Source organism: Mastigoproctus giganteus, chromosome 11, assembly GCF_048544385.1.
Source record: "Mastigoproctus giganteus isolate SK-2022 chromosome 11, ASM4854438v1, whole genome shotgun sequence".
Classification (NCBI taxonomy): Eukaryota; Metazoa; Arthropoda; class Arachnida; order Uropygi; family Thelyphonidae; genus Mastigoproctus; species Mastigoproctus giganteus.
This window is the reverse complement of record NC_143585.1, coordinates 139173559-139191449: the sequence shown is the minus strand read 5'-3', so window position 1 is coordinate 139191449 and position 17891 is coordinate 139173559. Positions and strand designations below refer to the sequence as shown.

Below are 17891 nucleotides of genomic sequence, written 5' to 3'. Positions count from 1 at the left end.
TCACGAAAATGCTCCAGCTCACTGCGCCAAAGCCTGCACCGAATATTTGACCACGACAGGACTGAAACTTCTCGAGCACCCTCCCTACAGTCCAGACCTTGCTCCCTGCGACTTTGCACTGTTCCCGCATGTGAAAATGAAGCCAAAAGGGAGGCGGTTTTCCAGTGATGAGGACCTTCTACGGGCTTGGGACAACGAGTGTGCTTTACTCCCTAGTGAAACTTGGCAGAACTGGTTTAAAGATTGGTTTCGGAGGATGGAGAGGTGTATTGAATGTAGAGGAAATTACTTTGAAAAAATTAAATAAACAAAGCTGTATTGCAAAACTTTCCTAGTACCCTTTGTACTTTACATTTGTCAATGTTAAACTTCATTTGCCACCTCTCAGCCCATCTGCCCAACCTTTCCAGATCCTGTTTCAGCAGCATAGAGTCAGTAGTCTGCCGACCTTTGTATCGTCTGCAAACTTGGACAGTAAGCTTGAAATACCATCATCAATATCATTTATAAATACAGAAAACAATAATGGACTGAACCCTGATGGACTTCACTGATAACATTAGTCCACGATGAGAAGTGTCCATTGATTACCACTCTCTGTCTTCTCCCCCTCAACCATCCCTTTATCCATATCAGCAATTTGCCTCCAATGCCACACTGCTCCAATTTGTGCAGCATTCTTCCATGCGCAACAGTATCAAAAGCCTTTCTAAGATCCAAATATATAATATCAAAGTTATTCCCTGCATCCAGTTATTTTGTGACTGCATCATAGTATCCAATCAAATCGGTCAGGCAAGACTTTCCCATAACAAAACCATGATGTGTCCGAGCTATAACTGAAGTCTTGTCAAGATGATCCTGCAGTGTTTCTTTAACCAGTGCCTTCATTAATTTTCCAGATACAAAAGTTAAACTAACAGGTCTTTAATTACTTGTGTCGCCTTTTAATCCTCCTTTGTGAATTGGGGTCACATTTGCACATCTCCAGTCCATTGGTATCTCCCCTGAGTCCAAAGAAGCTCTCATAATTATGGCTAAGGGTTTGCTTACTTCCATTGCCGCCTCCTTTAATATAACTGGATAGATCCCATCTACCTCGGGTTTCCTTTTTTATGTTTATCCTCAATTTCTCCTCCACTTTCCTCTCAGTTATTACGAAATCATCTAGCTCACTTCCAGCGTTTACTTCACCTCTGGCATTCCCCTTCCTGAATAACTACTCATGTGTGAATATAGATGCAAAATACTCGTTTAGTTTGTTAGCCACCTGAGCAGGATCCTCAACTGTTGAACCATCAATATCCAGTGGACCAATCTGATTCATCCCTTTCCTTCTAGAGTTTACATAGGTAAAGAACTCTTTTCAGTTTTTCTTTGCATCCTTTGCCAAGGATTTCTCATAATCTGCCTTTGCCTGCTGTTGTTGTTGTTGTTGTTGTTTGGTTTTTAGGAGCATTAGCAACTAAGGTCATATTGCTCCGGAATATGCGGTGGTCATTCCCTGACCTTTCCGCATCCTCCATATTTGGTGGTGACGGGCTCGAACCCCGGTCTAATCAAGAAGCGTGTGGTACGCACTGCTGCTCCTTCCCACCTGGCTACGGAGACGCCGCCTTTGCCTGCCTAATCTCCTTTGTGACTTGGTTACAGACCAGCTTATATCTATCATTGGCTTCCATGTCACCCATTAATTTATATGTATCCCATGCATTTTTCTTTTCTGCCGTATGTCTCATTAGTTCGTCTGACATCCATTTAGGACTAAACCTGGAACAATATTTCTTAGTTGGTATGTAAAGCCTAGTAGTTTTCAAGATAAGTTCTTTGAATGCTTCCCATTTTGAATTTGCTGTTGGTAACATCATCAGTTGGTCCCACTGTATAGAATTTAAATACTGTCTCAGCCCATCGTAGTCGCCTTTACGAAAGCAAAAACCCTTCCCTTAACCCCTGATGGTAGTTACCTCTTTGAGTAAATCCCACTTCAGCACACTGTGATCACTGCCACCTAGTGGTTCCTTTATCTGCAGATTCTTAATGCATGAAGAATCACTACTGATAATCAGATCAAGGGTATTACTCCTTCTGGTTGCCTCCCAAACATGCTGATGTAGAAAACAATCATCCAATAAATCCACTTTTTATTTGGGTTTTCTTGGCGCATCAGCAACTAAATCTATAATGTGCCAAATCCAGGTCATATATAAAAAGTTAAAACATTCAGTGACCTGATTAGTTAGACCACCAATAAATCCACAAAAGCCTTGCTAGTTTGTGAGCGACCAACCCACAAATTCCAGTCAATATCTGGGAAATTAAAATCCCCCATTATAAGACTCTGATTTACCCTGTACAGTTTCTTATTATACTCCTCAGAGTCATTATGCCTATAGTACACTCCTACTCTCAATTTTGATCTCCCAATGCTTATGTCACAGCAAACTGACTCGACACTGCACTGTCCAGCGATGTTGAATGGCTTCACTTACTTGGATTTTATGTGTTTCTTAACTAATAGCATAGCCCCTCCTCCCTTCCTATCCTTTCTGTAGATGTTGTTTTCCCCAAATTCCAGTTCTGCATTCCTTATATCTGTGTGACACCACGTCTCTGATATCCCAACAATATCTGACTTTGATGTTTTGAGTAATTCATCAAATTTATTTACCAAACTCCTAGCATTGTAGTACATGCAAGTATACATGCACCTGTTCCTATTCTTAGCTACCCTAACACAAACCATGTGTTTTCTTGTACCGCAATGACTCCCAGCAGTCTCTGAAATATCCTGCATCTTGTTTTTCAGGCTGCTGCTCATTCCAATAGAAGCAGTGCAAGAATCACTTTCACCTCTGCCAGTGGCTACTGTTAATCTATTTGTCCTTGTATCCCCCCAAGCTAGCAGTTTTCTGACCCACCTAACATTGCCTCGATAGGATCAGCAAATATTCTTGCACCCTTTCTATTTAAGTGTATCCCATCCCCGTAGAAGCAGTCTCTCCTGTTAACAAGTACAGACCAGACTGAAAAAAATTCTACCCCTTGAGCCTTGCAGAATCTTTCCAGGGGCAAACTGATCGACAAGGCTCTCATCATATACTCCCTCCTATCATGTCTGGGCAGAATTGCAGACACTTTCAAATTCAACCCTAATTCATGGCTTTTTTTCAACAGTAACCTGTACTTGTTAAATAATTCTGCCGGTCTGCTACTCTTAATATCATTAGTGCCAACGTGTACAATTTTATCACCTATTGTGCCCTTAAAAGATGATATCCGCCCTACAATGTCATCAACCTTTGCCCCTGGCAGACATACCCTGGTCCTATTCCACCTATCCTTTTTACAAAGCATGTTCCCCGTTTCCCTGACAATAGAGTCACCAACAACTACTAGTTCCTGTGGGACCAGCGCATTCTGCCTTGGGGGGGGGGGGTTGCCGCTGTGTTGCATGATGATCAAGTGTAAGCTCTGGCGTTGATGTGGGCAGCTGATAGCTTGATGGGCCCCTCAATTGAGATCCTTCGAGGGCATCCACTTTGTCCTTCAAGCTCTCATATTGGCCCATAACAATGCTGAGTTGTCACCTGATTTCCTTACATCGCGTGCACACACAAAGACATCCCCCATGGCAATATCATGTCCCGTACCCGATTGCTCCACAAACATCAAGCAAGCAGTGCATTTTAGAAGGCTGTGATTCAGAGGGCAACTGCCCTTCCCCCTCAGTTCTCCCCTGATCCACAGCACTCCCATTTAGCCTTTTGCTTGGCTGCTCTGGTCTGAGTCTTGATTTCGATTTAATTTCAATAAAATTTCAAATTCAGTACAAAATTATAACCCTAAACTTTTATCCCAACACAGTAATAATGCTATATATATTTTTCAGTATCAAGTATTATCTACGTGTTCCGTTTATATAACTTCCGTATCAAGTTATGTATTGATTAATTATGTTACGTTTGTAATCTAAGTCGTTATAGGTATTTAGTTAAAAAGTACAATTTAATTGACAATGAAGTTTAACAAGATTAATAAATTTTACTGATTAATTGACAATATTATATACTATACTATACTAAGCTTACGCTATCTAGTTCGGGATATAACATTGTATCGTATAACAATGGCGGCAAGTTACGAACGATAAATCTACGGACACTTGTGTATTAATTAACTTCCAAATCTTGCTGTCTCAATTCAGAATAAACTAAGAATAATGACTAGGTCTATAAGCTACTTACAGAAATAATTTAATATAACAATTGGTCAATAAAGCAGCTAAATAGGGCTAAATAACTTCTCGTTCAGCTGAGGTGCAACTTGTAACATGTGGATTTGATACCCTTACCGATACTAAGTTTTTTTTTTTTTTTTTGTCTTCGCCTTTTCCCATTATTATATGGGGTCAGCATTTTTAATGTTTTGGCATGCAATTTTTATGGCCGGATGCCCTTCCTGACGCCAACCCTCACCCTTTATCCGGGCTGGGAATATGCGGTGGTCATTCCCTGACCTACCACATCCTCCGTATTTGGTGGGTACGGGCTCGAACCCCGATCTAATCAAGAAGCATGTGCTATGCACTACTGCTCCTGCCCACCTGGCTACGGAGGCGCCCCTTACCAATACTAAGTAATACCTACAAAATCTTTATCTAAGTTAAACTGTAAACTAAGTATCGTAACTAGGAATATAAAGCTACTCTAGAAAATAAGTTAATATGCCAACTTAAGCTAATAAAACAGAAAAAACTTCTCTATTCCAGGAGCAGTAAAAACTTCACTCGCACAAGACTACATTTTCCCCATTATTTTCATTGTGCCATTGTTCTGAAGATCAATTAATTCTAATGTTTGTTATTTGGTTTTTAGAAGCATTAGCAACTAAGGCCATATTGCTCCGGGATATGCGGTGTTCATTCTCTGACCTTTCCGCATCCTCTGTATTTGGTGGTGACGGGCTCGAACCCCGTTCTAATCAAGAAGCATGTGCTACGCACTGCTGCTCCTTCCCACCTGGCTATGGAGGCGCCATTAATTCTAATAGCAGATCAGCAAGTGCATTCATAAAATAAAATGTAAAGGGATTTCTTGTAGGTGGTAGATGACTTTTATCAACCGGTGAAATACCACCACTTTGCTTATTGGAGGTTGAAGTTGTGAAACCCATGTTTAGTCTCTAGAGCAAAGTTTCTGGCATCCCCCCCCCCATACTTCTCCTTCAACCCATGCATGGTACTAAGTACTATAGGTTTTGATACCTTTCATGTTTAGGGTTTCCATAAAAAAAAAAAAAAAAAAATTTGCTTGTAATTCTGTTAAAATCTAAAAAATCTCACTTTTATTTGGTTTTGAAGTAGTTTAAAGTGCAAAGTGTGTTAGTTGTCTGAGGGCACCAGGAGTTCCTCCATCTCTGCATTGTGTACTCTGTTTGTGTAGCACAGAGATTTAAAAAGTTTGTGGGGAGTGGAAGGATGTGCAGTGTTGTGTACCATTGTTTGAAGTAGTTTAATAGAATTTAAAAAATAATCCTTTGGACATGCATTTTTAAATGTATCTTTAATTTAAAATTGGCATAATATTTTTTCTGTGTTTAGCCATCTTACTTCAGCACGAAAAAGAATGTTTTTACATTCTGCATCAATATAATTTAGAAAGTCGTTAAACTGACAGTGGTTCAAAGGACTCAATCTTAAATAATTAATAGTTGATACTACAACATTCATAATTTAATCACAATTCAGCACCTTTTACATTAATGCTTGTTGATGTATAATGCAGTACAATGCAACTGGTTTCTCTGATTCTATTTCTTCCATCTTATGATTAATTTTATCAATCAATCCGATACTTTTTTCCATCGAGATTTAAATGAGACATTATTTTTTCCAAATTATTAAAAATATCTTTTCCTGTTGTCGTGCCTTTCAATGAATACACTGCAGCTAAATCTGAATCAATTCCTCTGACAATAATTAAAAGTTGTGAGATGTCAGCAATATCCATAGATTCATCCCAAGCTATTGAGAAAAATATAAAATTTTTTAATGTTTTTTCCCAAGTGCAGACTTGGGAAAAAACTTGTGAACTGCCGGCAAGGTGTTGTTGGATGACCACGGCTCATCGATGTTCGAGGTGAGCAAAGGTTGTCCCGGATGGTAAGTGGCAACAGAAGGGCGACTGTGGTGCAACTTGCCGGTAATTGGAATGCTGGTGATGGGAGTAATGTGTCACACCACACAGTACATTGAACCCTGCTGAAAATGGGGCTGCGTAGCTGCAGGCTGCTCCGAGCGCCCATGCTAACCATGGTTCACGGGCAACAGTGCCTACAATGGGCATGCAAGCATCCAAACTGGACCTTGAGTGATTGGAAGAAGGTCGTCTGGTTTGATGAATTATGTTTCTTGTTGCACCATGTGGATGACTGGGTACATGTGTGTGTATCATTTACCTGGAGAAGTGATGCCACCTAGATGCACCATGGGATGAAAACAAGCTGGTGGGGTGGTGGCAGTGTCATGCTTTGGGCGATGTTCTGCTGGGATACCCTGGGTCCAGTCATCCATGTGCCGGGCACTCTGACATCTACCACCTACCTAAACATCATTACTGACCAGGTACACCCTTTCATGGCAACCGCCTTCCCCTTTGACAGTGCCGTCTTTCAGCATGATAATGCGCCATGCCACACTGCCCAGATTGTTTGAGACTGGTTCGCGGAACATGAGGAAGACTTCTAGGTATTGCCCTGGCTCCAAATTCCCCAGACATCAATCCCATTGAGAATCTGTGGTTTGTGTTGGAACAGCGACTCCGATCTGAAGTGTCTCAACCACAGACCTTACAGGAGTTAAAGGATCTGCTGGTTATATGTTGGTACCAAATACCACATGCCATGTTTTGAAATATTGTAGCGTCCATGCCTCACCGGGTATGAGCTGTTTTGGCTGCACATGGAGGACCATCATATTAGGTAGGTGGTCACAATGTTTTGGCTCATCGGTGTATATATCATGTAACCTCATAATTATAATAATGATATAGCTAGGGGTATATGACATATCGTTTTTGTATTTAATTTGTATTTGTATATAAATTTTTATTTCATTTACCTTGAAATTGGCAGATAAAAAAAATTTTTAAGCTCAGATTTAAGTTCAGCATATTCTCTAAGCATTTAGGGCATAAGCCTCAAGCTATGGGAGAGTCAGGACTATGTATAAAAATAGTGCAAACGCATCAGAAATACATAGCTATATCTGAATAAATCAGAATATTGGTAAAACGGCATCGTTTTAAGTTATATCTCATATTGTGAATACCTTCACGAGTTGCCACGATATTGCACTACTTTGAATAAGTAACGCTTCACCTAAGGAGAAGACACTACCCAGACGGCACCGTTTCAGGGCTATTTGGCCCTTCTTCGGTGGGTGGGTGGGTGGGTAGGTAGGTAGGTACTCGAGTGATGAAATATAATTACAGTCGGAACTCTGTTCCGACTGTAATTATATCAAAAATGAAGAAATTTTAAAATACATAACTGATCGATTTTGCATTAAAAATGCTGGGAATGGGGCCCCCCACTCGCCCCACCGTAGTTTCGGCTCAGGATATTCAATAATTGCTCATTTAGGATTTCATTTGTAAAATAAATGATCGTCTCAACAATGGGGTCGCAAATTTTCAAAAAAAAATAACAATGAGTTCTCGCCAGCCCACTACAGCTCACCACTGGCTATATCTGAATAAATCAGAAGGGCCAAATAGCCCTGAAACGGTGCCGTCTGGGTGGTGGTATCCATCTGAGAATAAGTAATATTAGTCTTCTCCTTAGGTGAAGCGTTACTTATTCGAAGTAGTGCAATATCACGGCAACTCATTGTGAAGGTATTCACAATATGAGATATAACTTAAAATGATGCCGTTTTACGAATATTCTGATTTATTCAGATATAGCTATGTATTTCTGATGCGTTTGCACTATTTTTATACATAGTTCAGCATATTCATATTTACTATAACTGATCACCTCTTTCTCTCTACAGAGAAAAAAATATTTAGTTGTTCGGCATAATTCTTTACCTGATATACCAATTATAGGAAGGGACAAATTTTAAAACCGTGTGTGATGTAAGATATGTAATCCAACTAATTCGTATTGGTTTTGTTGTGCCTCAGAACCTTACGCCATATTGAGCCATGGTGTTATGTTTGTATAAGTGCATGCATGTTTGTGGGTCAGATGATAAAGGTAAGCTTAAATATGTATCACCAATTTCTTAACGATTCCTGCATAATTTTATAGGAATAATAAAGTTCAATTAATGTGGTGTATAGTGCAATTTAAAGTTTTTTGAAGCACTGATTAAATAAGGCAGAGAGAAGTAATAATATTTAATATGCATACCTTTGCTAACTTGATAAAATCTGGATACAGCTTAAAGGTAAGAAGAGGTTCTGGAAGCTAAAAATAAATTTACATCAGTACTACCTACTTTAAGAAAGGATAAAAATAATACACAAATTAGTCAAATAAGTTTTTCTTATTTTATTTATTTTTTTTTTGTGGGACAAATTCAACATGTCCCAATTGTAAAAAATCTCACTTCTGGCAAGCTGACACAGACCATATGTCTCATACTGCTTGTTTACATTTATGCCATTTATTTCTATTTTTATTCTATTTATTCCAGTTGATATGAGTTTGTGAAGCTGCAGGATGTAATACAAATAGCAATGATATTAACTTATTTAGAAAACAATATAACTGCAGTGAGACAATATTCAAACTCCCAAGGTCTGAAACATCCATATGACACAATGGACTTATCTCAGAGCACAAAATGGCAAACAGCAAGTGAAATGTTTTGTTTGAAGGGGTTCTGGGTAAATACAAACCAAAAAAGGTTGTAATACAGTGGTACCTCGGTATACGTCCACTTTGAAATAAGTCCAACTTGATATACGTTTGTTTGGACGCGAAAAATTTTGTTTGGCATACGACCTTTGTTTGGAATATGACTCGCTTGCTTCAAAATGAGTCATGACACCGCGCGCTACCCTTGTTTACCTCTCTCAAGACAAAGCCGCGACTCAGATGCCAGATCTTACCGCCTCTCCAAAAACCGAATAAAAGCCAACCAAGGACGGATGCTAGCAAAGTACGCACGCCCGTCCTCACTCGGCTTTCCAAATAAAACCGACCGAGGATGTATGCGTGCACACATCCTCGATCGACTGAATTCGGTTTTTGGAGAGGGGGTAGGATCTGGTATCTCTGCCACGACTGCCCACAAGCGTCAGCACAACAGTTTCTACCATTCAGTGAACAGCCTGCGCTATAACTCTCTGAATTTTCACGTGATTTTGTGTTTTTTTGCGTAAATGTTTTGTAAATTCATTAACCATAAGTTCTAAGAAAATTAATGAGAAGAGCCAAGCAATGAAGAAAATGGGGCAGGATCACCACGGAGGTGAAAAAAGAGATTGCTGATAAGTATGAAGGTGGCATGCGTATCCGGGACTTGGCTGCTGCATACCGTATGCTGAGAACGAGTATCTACAATTGTGAAAAACAAAGACGTTATTAAATCTGCTAGTGTTGCGAAGGGGGTGAAATCAATTACCAAACAAAGATCAGGGACATTGTATAATATGCCAATAATAATAGGATTTTTTTCATGGGAACGGATTAATCATTTTCCCATTATTTCTTATGGGAAAAATTCGTTTGGTATACGTCCTGTTTGGTATAAGTCCAAGGATCTGGAACGGATTAAGGATGTATACCAAGGTACCACTGTATGTGGACAAAGGTTTTTTACAAGGACTTAGTCTGGAGTAGTACAATTATTATTTTAAAAACTTTCCAATGTAAAGTTTATATGAGTACAACAATAATTTGAGTATTTAGTTGGCCATATAAATATTTTTTATAAATTTTAAAATTTATTATTTGCTATATGAGTTTTTTTTTCCTTATCAATTTGAAATATTGCGCTTTATTATATTTGCTCTCTCTCTCTCTCTCTCTCTCTCTAGAATATAAGAAAGGAAACATTAAAAGGGATGCTCAATTAAATAGCCTAATTATCTAATAGATAGTTTTTTTATGTAAACTCCAAAGGTAAAATCATATTCCTATTCCTTAGACCCACCTAGAGTCAGTCCTCGTATAACACAATAGTTGTGTTCCTAGAAACCCTTGCACAATGCAAAATCGTGCAATATAAATAACAGGCCTTATAGGAAAAATACGGTTAGGTGCCGACTACCCAAGATTGGACACACACTTGTAACCAAAACATTACCAAACATAATAAATAATCGTAATAAAACACTTACACAGTTGAAAAATGTAAAATTAATAATTTAATATTTTAAAATTAGATTCCTACTTTAAATATAAATGAAGACAGCTTGAGGGAAAGAGCATGAGAAAGGGTTGAAGCAGCAGAATTATGGGGAAAGTGGCGGCAGGTTGTCATCATTATTGGAACTGGGAGGTGGAGGAGATGCAGATGAGGGCTTTGGATGAAATGTGGTCATGCCAGAACTACAGGGCTGTGGCTCATTTTCTGTCTCTTTCTTGGGTGTTTTCATAAAAAAAGACATTTGTTTCTGTTGTTTTGCTATCTTCCTACTTTCACAAAGCAGCTGCTTATATGGCTCCAAAGCAGATAAGATCGAATTGTGTGAAGTGCTCTTCTGCTTCTTTCTGCATTGTAATCGTTATCTTCTAGCCATTGCATACTTTTCTCAAATGAATTTAAAACTGAAGATAACTCTGAAGCAGAAAGCTGTTTTATGGTGGCTTTCAAGCATTCATCTTTGTTGTCTTCTCACCTTCCACCTGTCCTCTAGCAACAAGTTATAGCAGTTCTTCAGTTGAAAGTTCTTCTTCATGAGACTGAAGCAACTCTTCTAAATCTTCTTCCTCCAATTCCTCAAAGCCAACCTGCTTTGTGAGGGCAACACAATGTGCTTTTAATTTAGGATGTTCATTTACAGGATCGAAGCCTTTACAATCATGAATAAAATCTGGTAAAAGAGGCCGCCAAACACAATGTAAGCATTCTTTTGTCACTTCTATTCAAGCCTCCACAATTATGTAAATTGCATTCTTTACGTTGAATTGCTTCCAGAAGTCTTTAACTGTTGAGTGCATTTTCACCTTCTGTTGTTGCAATCAACATCTTAAATGTGCATCTTGTGTAATAGCATTTAAAAACAGCAATTACTCCTTGGTAAAGTGGCTGGATAAGAGATGTTGTGTTAGGGTAAAAACAGGATTTTGATGTTTGGCGACAGTTCAGCAAGGGTTGGAGGGTGACTTGGTGCATTGTTCGAAACAATTAAAATCTTAAAATCCAAATTTTTCTTTTTGCAATAGCTTCGAAACACATCCTCAAACACATCTAATAGAAGATCAGTGAAGATCTACCCTGTCATCCACCCTCTTCTGTTGTTCCTAAAGTAAACACCCAGGGTAGACCTTACGATCCCTTTTAATGTTCGTGGACTGGCTGCGTGATAAACAACAACAGGCTTCAGTTTCAAGTTGCCACTTGCATTTGCTCCTAACATAATGGTCAATCTATCCTTAGTAGCCTTGAGGCCTGGAGCTTGTGCTTCCTCTCTTGAGATATATGTTTGTGCTGGCATTTTTTTCCAATTCAGTCCAGTTTCAAAGTTGAAAATTTGGTCCAGTGTACAGCCCTCTTCCTCAACTAGTTTTTTCAGTATTGGCAGAAATGCCTTTGCTGCTTCTTCATCTGCACTCACAGCTTCACCTTATGGAAATTTCACATTATGGAAAGCGTGACGTTTCCTGAAATAATTAAACCAGTCACTACTGGTGGTAAAGGGAGACACTTCTTGAGGGTTTTCAGCTTTATTTCTGAGGCCTTCAAATATTGCTAATGCCTTTGCTTTTATCGTAAGCAAATTTATTCCCGATCCCTTCTTTTTTTGCTCTTCCATTCAAACAGATGACGTTCCATCTCTTCAAATTCTTTGTCTTGATCTAATTGATTTTATTACACTTTGAGTTGTTCCTGCTATGAAAGTTGCTTTTATTTTCTCTGCATTCTTTCTAATTGCTCTCAGCATTGCCTCATTTAGACCTGTAGCATGCACAATATCACATGTTCTTTCATTCCACTCAAAGCGTTTCACAATTTCATATTTTTCTTCTATTGATATTGCTTTTCTTTTTCTCTCTGAACCTGTAGTATCTTCAACAGGATGCTTCCTTTTCCCACTTTTCTCAAGTATTTTACTCATTTTTTGGGAATAGAGTGCAAGTATAAAAAAGAATAAAAATGAGGAGGCAAGCTTGATACACATAAACAGCACAGTGTGCAAGTAGCAATTGAAAAAACAATGCAGCGTCCACTTAGGAACTGAATAAACAATGCAGTAAATGCAGAAACACACTATGCTCACATTTTACATGCTTACGTTTTACTAAAGCATATTTCTGGAGATCACTACCATAAAACAATAAAAACAATTTGCAGTTTCTGGTTTATTGGGGGTTCCTGCTAGTGGAATCTGCTATAAACGGGTAGTAAAGTCAATCTAATTGCATTCACAATAATACCGATAGCTGGAATTCTGTGGGCTTTTACATTATTATGTGAAATGTGTTTCCCCTTCCATGAAATCTTCAATTATAAAAAACAAATAAATTTTCAGAATCTTCTTTTCATTCCTACTGTGTTGTGTTGTGTTGTGTTCAGTTGGGGTGATTCCGCTGTGTTCAACTGCCATTTCTTGTAAATACAAAGGCAAATCGTGCATAAGCGAATTAAGTTTGTGTTAATTGCGATATCGTTTCCCTATTTATAAATCATGTATGATCGAATTTGTGTAGTGTAAACATGTGTTATACGAGGACTGACTGTACTTGAAATGTTTATATGACACAATGCACAGTGAGAGATGCCAACCATCTTGCAGAGTTTCAACAAATGAACATCATGCAAAACAGCAGATTTCAGGCCTTTTAACTAAAAGAGCTGATACATGAATTTAATATCTCATATTGGTAATGTGTTAATCAGGAAATGAATTATGGATGAATGTACTCTAAACATGCTTCTCTTCAACTATGATTACAAATCCGAAGTCATGTAACTACATCTGCTTACATGGCTGTCAATCATGGTTACCAGTACATGTTCATTAGTGCACCAGCAATCATGATTGACAGCCAAGTAAGTAAGATGTAGTTATATGTGTCCAGGTTTGTAACTTGTAATTGTAGTTGCAAATAGACTATGTGCATCCATAATTCATTGCCATGTTTCTCTGATTAAAACACTAAACAATGACACATAACAGTCATTTCCCAGTCCTTTCATTGTTAATGCTCCATTATCCCAAAATCTGTAGGACTAAGAATAAAATATTTTTGCAGCATACAGCACCAAACAATGCCCAATCACTATTATGATGAGGAAGAAACCACATGGAATATGAATGTCACTGGCTATTTTTATTTATTTTAAAAATGAAATCTTATAAGCAAATGGTATAACACAGTGCTGGGTACACAGATAAAAAAATTAAAGAAATGTTGTTCTGGGAAATAGTCTGGTAGTAACGAAATTCTAGATAAGTATGAACATTAAAAAGTAATTTTTTAACTATTTATTTTTAATGAAAACCCTAAATATGAAAGGTATTAGAGCCTACAGTAAATAGTACCATATATGGGTTCTAGGTTGAGAAGACTGCTGATACTTGTTTCTGTTAGACTTGAATTTCTGTAGATTGCAATTTTCTCGTGAATAAACAAGGAAGAGAAAAAGTTATTTTTTGTAAGTTTGGAGTTGGACAGCAAATAGATGCTGAATGGTTGTGGCATGTGTTTAAACTGGTTTGGAAGAGAGTGACGGAATTACATATGCCAATTATGAACAGTGCCCACAGAAGTATCTAGAGAAAAAAAGTATGCAATAGAAAGTGAACAGTTATGAGAAGAGTGGAAAGAATTTCTAAAGATGGATCATTAGCTCTCCTCTTTTGAATGGAGTCAAGAAGTTTGAGAGGTGTTTTTGTAGAAATATCCTAGATGTGGGAACAATAGGGCAGATTTGAGATTGACGGAGTGAGTAGTTGTTTAAAAAAAGTAACTTTCTAATATCTTCTTCTTTCTAATATCTTCTTTCCTTTGCATAATTGTTTGTCGAGACAAACTAATGTCTTGTATCATTGTTCCTTTCTGGACAAATTTATTTCGCAATTTTTAACTGACACTGTTTAACAAATTCACCATCAATGAACAGTTTACTTTTAAAAGTGATCAAATGTACAACTTGTTAACTTACACTTACAGTAGATAAATTTCTTGACTGATATGTTTTCAGTGTGTTTTGTTTTCTTAATTTGTTTTGTAACTTTGAACACTTTTCTTTTCGCAACACTCCTTTATGTTGATCATAAGATTTGTGCTTGGAATCAGTGTCGTTTTAAATTATATTCTTTAAAAACTCACAGTCTCCTGACACACTAAACACACTGTTTTTTCATAGTAATCAATGAAGAAATAGTCTTCAGTCCACCTTAGATCAAAAACACAACACTCCAAATCGATTTTTTTCCTTTTGGAACATTTTTAAGAATGATTTTTTTTAATTCAATACAAATTAATAATTAATTCAAGGCAATGAACAAGCTATATCAAAATACAGAACTGTATTTAGCGTACATATGACTGCACTGAACCACATGTACACGTTTGATACAGTCAAGCTGGATGCTTGCATGCTTGTACAAGCAGTGGCAATTGATGCTGTTTTAGTTCACTTTCTGCACGGGCCTTATAAAAATTATTCGCGGGCCGGATCTGGCTCGCGGGCCATAGGTTGGATACCACTGCTCTAAACTATTATTGACATTAAAAATGTTTTTACCAGCATTATTTGGAAAAAAACATTACATTACCTAGAAATTGTCACAAAACCCGATGTGCATGCATTGTACTTGTTTCTGCACCTAAGAAAACTCCATTGTATGCAACAAGTGCAGCGATGCAAGTATAATTGAGCAGTGACGTGCTATGTTATACCATTATATCAGCATAATGATTAATATGCGAATGACTGTGCCAAAATCTGCAGCTCAGCATTCGAAGGAATATCATGAAAGAAAGAAAGGGAAGTTGGACAGAAATGTGAATCAAGATGAAATTCGACAAGAGTGTTTGTTATGCCTGGGAGTTCTCAAACTGCACCCAAAAAAAATTTGAGCGGAAATAATGAAGGAATATCATGAACGGAAGAAAAGGAAATTAGAAATTCAAACTATTCCGAATAATAACGAAATTCAACCACAGAGTTTTACTATGCCTGATACTTATCAGGAATCTAAAACTCCAGCAGAACAAACGAAGGAATATCGTGCATAAAAAAAGCGAAATTAGATATAGCTAATAATGAGATTCCTGCTTGCATCTCTATATAGTGTCTACACAAGCTGACAGTGAGTTTGAAAAACCAGTGTACAAAAACCCATTTGGTTGTGATCGTTTATGGTTTCAATTAGATTTGAAACCATTTTCAACAACATATGAATCACTTCAAAATGAATTTCATTACAAAAAGGGAGTACTTTCATGACGTGTAATACATGTCATACTTCATTAAAAGAGGGACAGATACCAACTATGGCCATGTCAAATGGATTTATATATCCAACATATCCTACTCATTTGCCTCCACTGGATGTTGTAACTGAGCATTTGATATCACCACGATTACCCTTTATGCAAATTCGTCGTTTACATTACGAACATGGACAACGTGGGATCATTGGACAAATAATAAATGTACCAGTTAACGTAAACAAGATGGTTCATCAATTACCTAGAGAATTAGATGACGATTATGCCATTAATGTAGATATAAAATTCCTGGCGCATAATAATCTTAGATGCTAATGTGCCAATAAAATCATAATCTAATCTAATCTAATATAATCTACATATAAAACAAAGACTCGTACATAAATCATCATATCTACAAGGATATTTGCAGAAGAAAAAAGTGAAAATATAATTACGGTATTTGATAAATTCACCTTTGTATAAATTCTATGGCATAAAAGCGAGTGATTTCTTGGGGACAAATGTTGATAGTGAACAGGAACATTTAGATGAAATTGTGGAACCTATCAACAATGATGCTAAACTATTTTTAATTCAACAACAAACATTATTATGTTCCAAAGATAAATATTTATGTATAGCACTGGGTCAGAAATCATCTCCAACAAATTTCATATTTGATATACATACAGAAGAACTTTCTTTTCCAGTTATATATTTGGGACATGCACAAAAATTTAAAAATGGATTGAAAATCTAATCTAATCTACATACATCATATCTACTCCTGTTATGATGGCATCGAGTGAAATTCGTAGATCTGATCATCGTAGAGTAACTCCCCAACATTTGATATATATATGGCAATGAAAATTATGTGAATGCGTACTGCAGAAAATTTGCAAATTGCATTTAAATCAGTAGGAATAACAGTTAATATTACTCATTCTATATTGGAACCGAAAGAATTTATAAACAAGTCATTAGAGACTGATCCAGAATTATGGCAAAATACAATTTCATGAATTAGTACAAGTTTTTAGACAGTCCGATAGTACATTTTCTAAAATTCTTACAAAAATAGGCAACAGAGAAGCGTTATTACCAGATGAATTATAGAATCGAGATTTGTTACCAAAGAAGATGCTACTAATTTAGGTCCATAAGGGATTCGACTATTTTTAAAAATAGTGAAGTGAATGTCTATAATACAAATGCTTCAGTTGCAGATGAAACCCATGACGTGATTGCACAAGATTTATACCATGGATATCATTCTGAAGACCAATTAGCAAGTATGTGAAATAAAATTCATAAAATGTCAGTGACTGAAACTGCAGGACTTCTATACATTCTACCATTATTGAAAGGAAAGCCATTCATGATTACTACAAATATAGATGTGATCGATGGATTGGTAAATGGTGCAATTGGTATTTTAGTATATTTTGAATTTGAGGATGACAAAACAGTTAAACGAGTATGGATGAAATTTTCTGAGTCAAAAATAGGACATAACCTTCAATCTTGTTACAAACAATATGTGAAAGATAAACATTTACCTAGTCAATCCGTACCTATTATAAAACAATCAACTACAATTCCATTCAAGAACAGATAGAAAATTAATATGTAGATGTACACAATTTCCTTTAGTATGTGCTTGTGCTTTGACTATATGTAAATCTCAAGTAGGGACCTTCGACAAAGTTGTATATAATTATGAGAAAGATCATCAACAGCAACTTGTATACGTGGCATTATCTCGAGTGACCTAATTGCAAGGTTAATATATTACAAATCCCCATGACGATTTCACATTTCACTACGGCAAAGCTACTAGAAATATAGAACTTCGTGCTGAACTAGATTGCTTGAAAAATAATAAGCTACTGTCTCTAAAGGATGAACTGCAAGATTTCATACAAAGTGGTATGTCTATATTGTCAATGAACATACAAAGTTTAAGGACCCATGTTCAAGATATTGAAATGGACACAATCTTACAGCAATCCAAAATATTGATATTAAGTGGAATGTGGTTGGATAATGATGAACATATATTACTTAAACCATTCCAATGTATGACTCAATTTAAAAGGTCGGATGTTCATAGTAGTGGTGTTGCGATATATCAATGTGAAGGTTCAACTATCATACATAATAGCAGCATAATAGTACATAATGGTACATAATAGCAGCAATGGTACATAATAGCAGCAATGCGACAATGGTATCAGATGAAATTGGAGACATTTGTGGATCTT

At 37.0% G+C, this 17891-nt stretch overlaps 1 protein-coding gene across 5 annotated transcripts in view; it reads right to left on the bottom strand.

Annotated features, from left to right (window-relative positions):
- LOC150078471 (rho GTPase-activating protein 45-like) overlaps positions 1 to 17891 on the bottom strand; it is a 492654-nt gene that overhangs the window by 101088 nt on the left and 373675 nt on the right. For all 5 annotated transcript variants that reach the window (XM_090385482.1, XM_090385485.1, XM_090385486.1 and 2 more), the window contains one exon: positions 8419 to 8475. In XM_090385482.1, coding sequence (XP_090241608.1) covers positions 8419 to 8475 — 57 coding nt within the window. The remainder of the gene's footprint in view (positions 1 to 8418; positions 8476 to 17891) is intronic.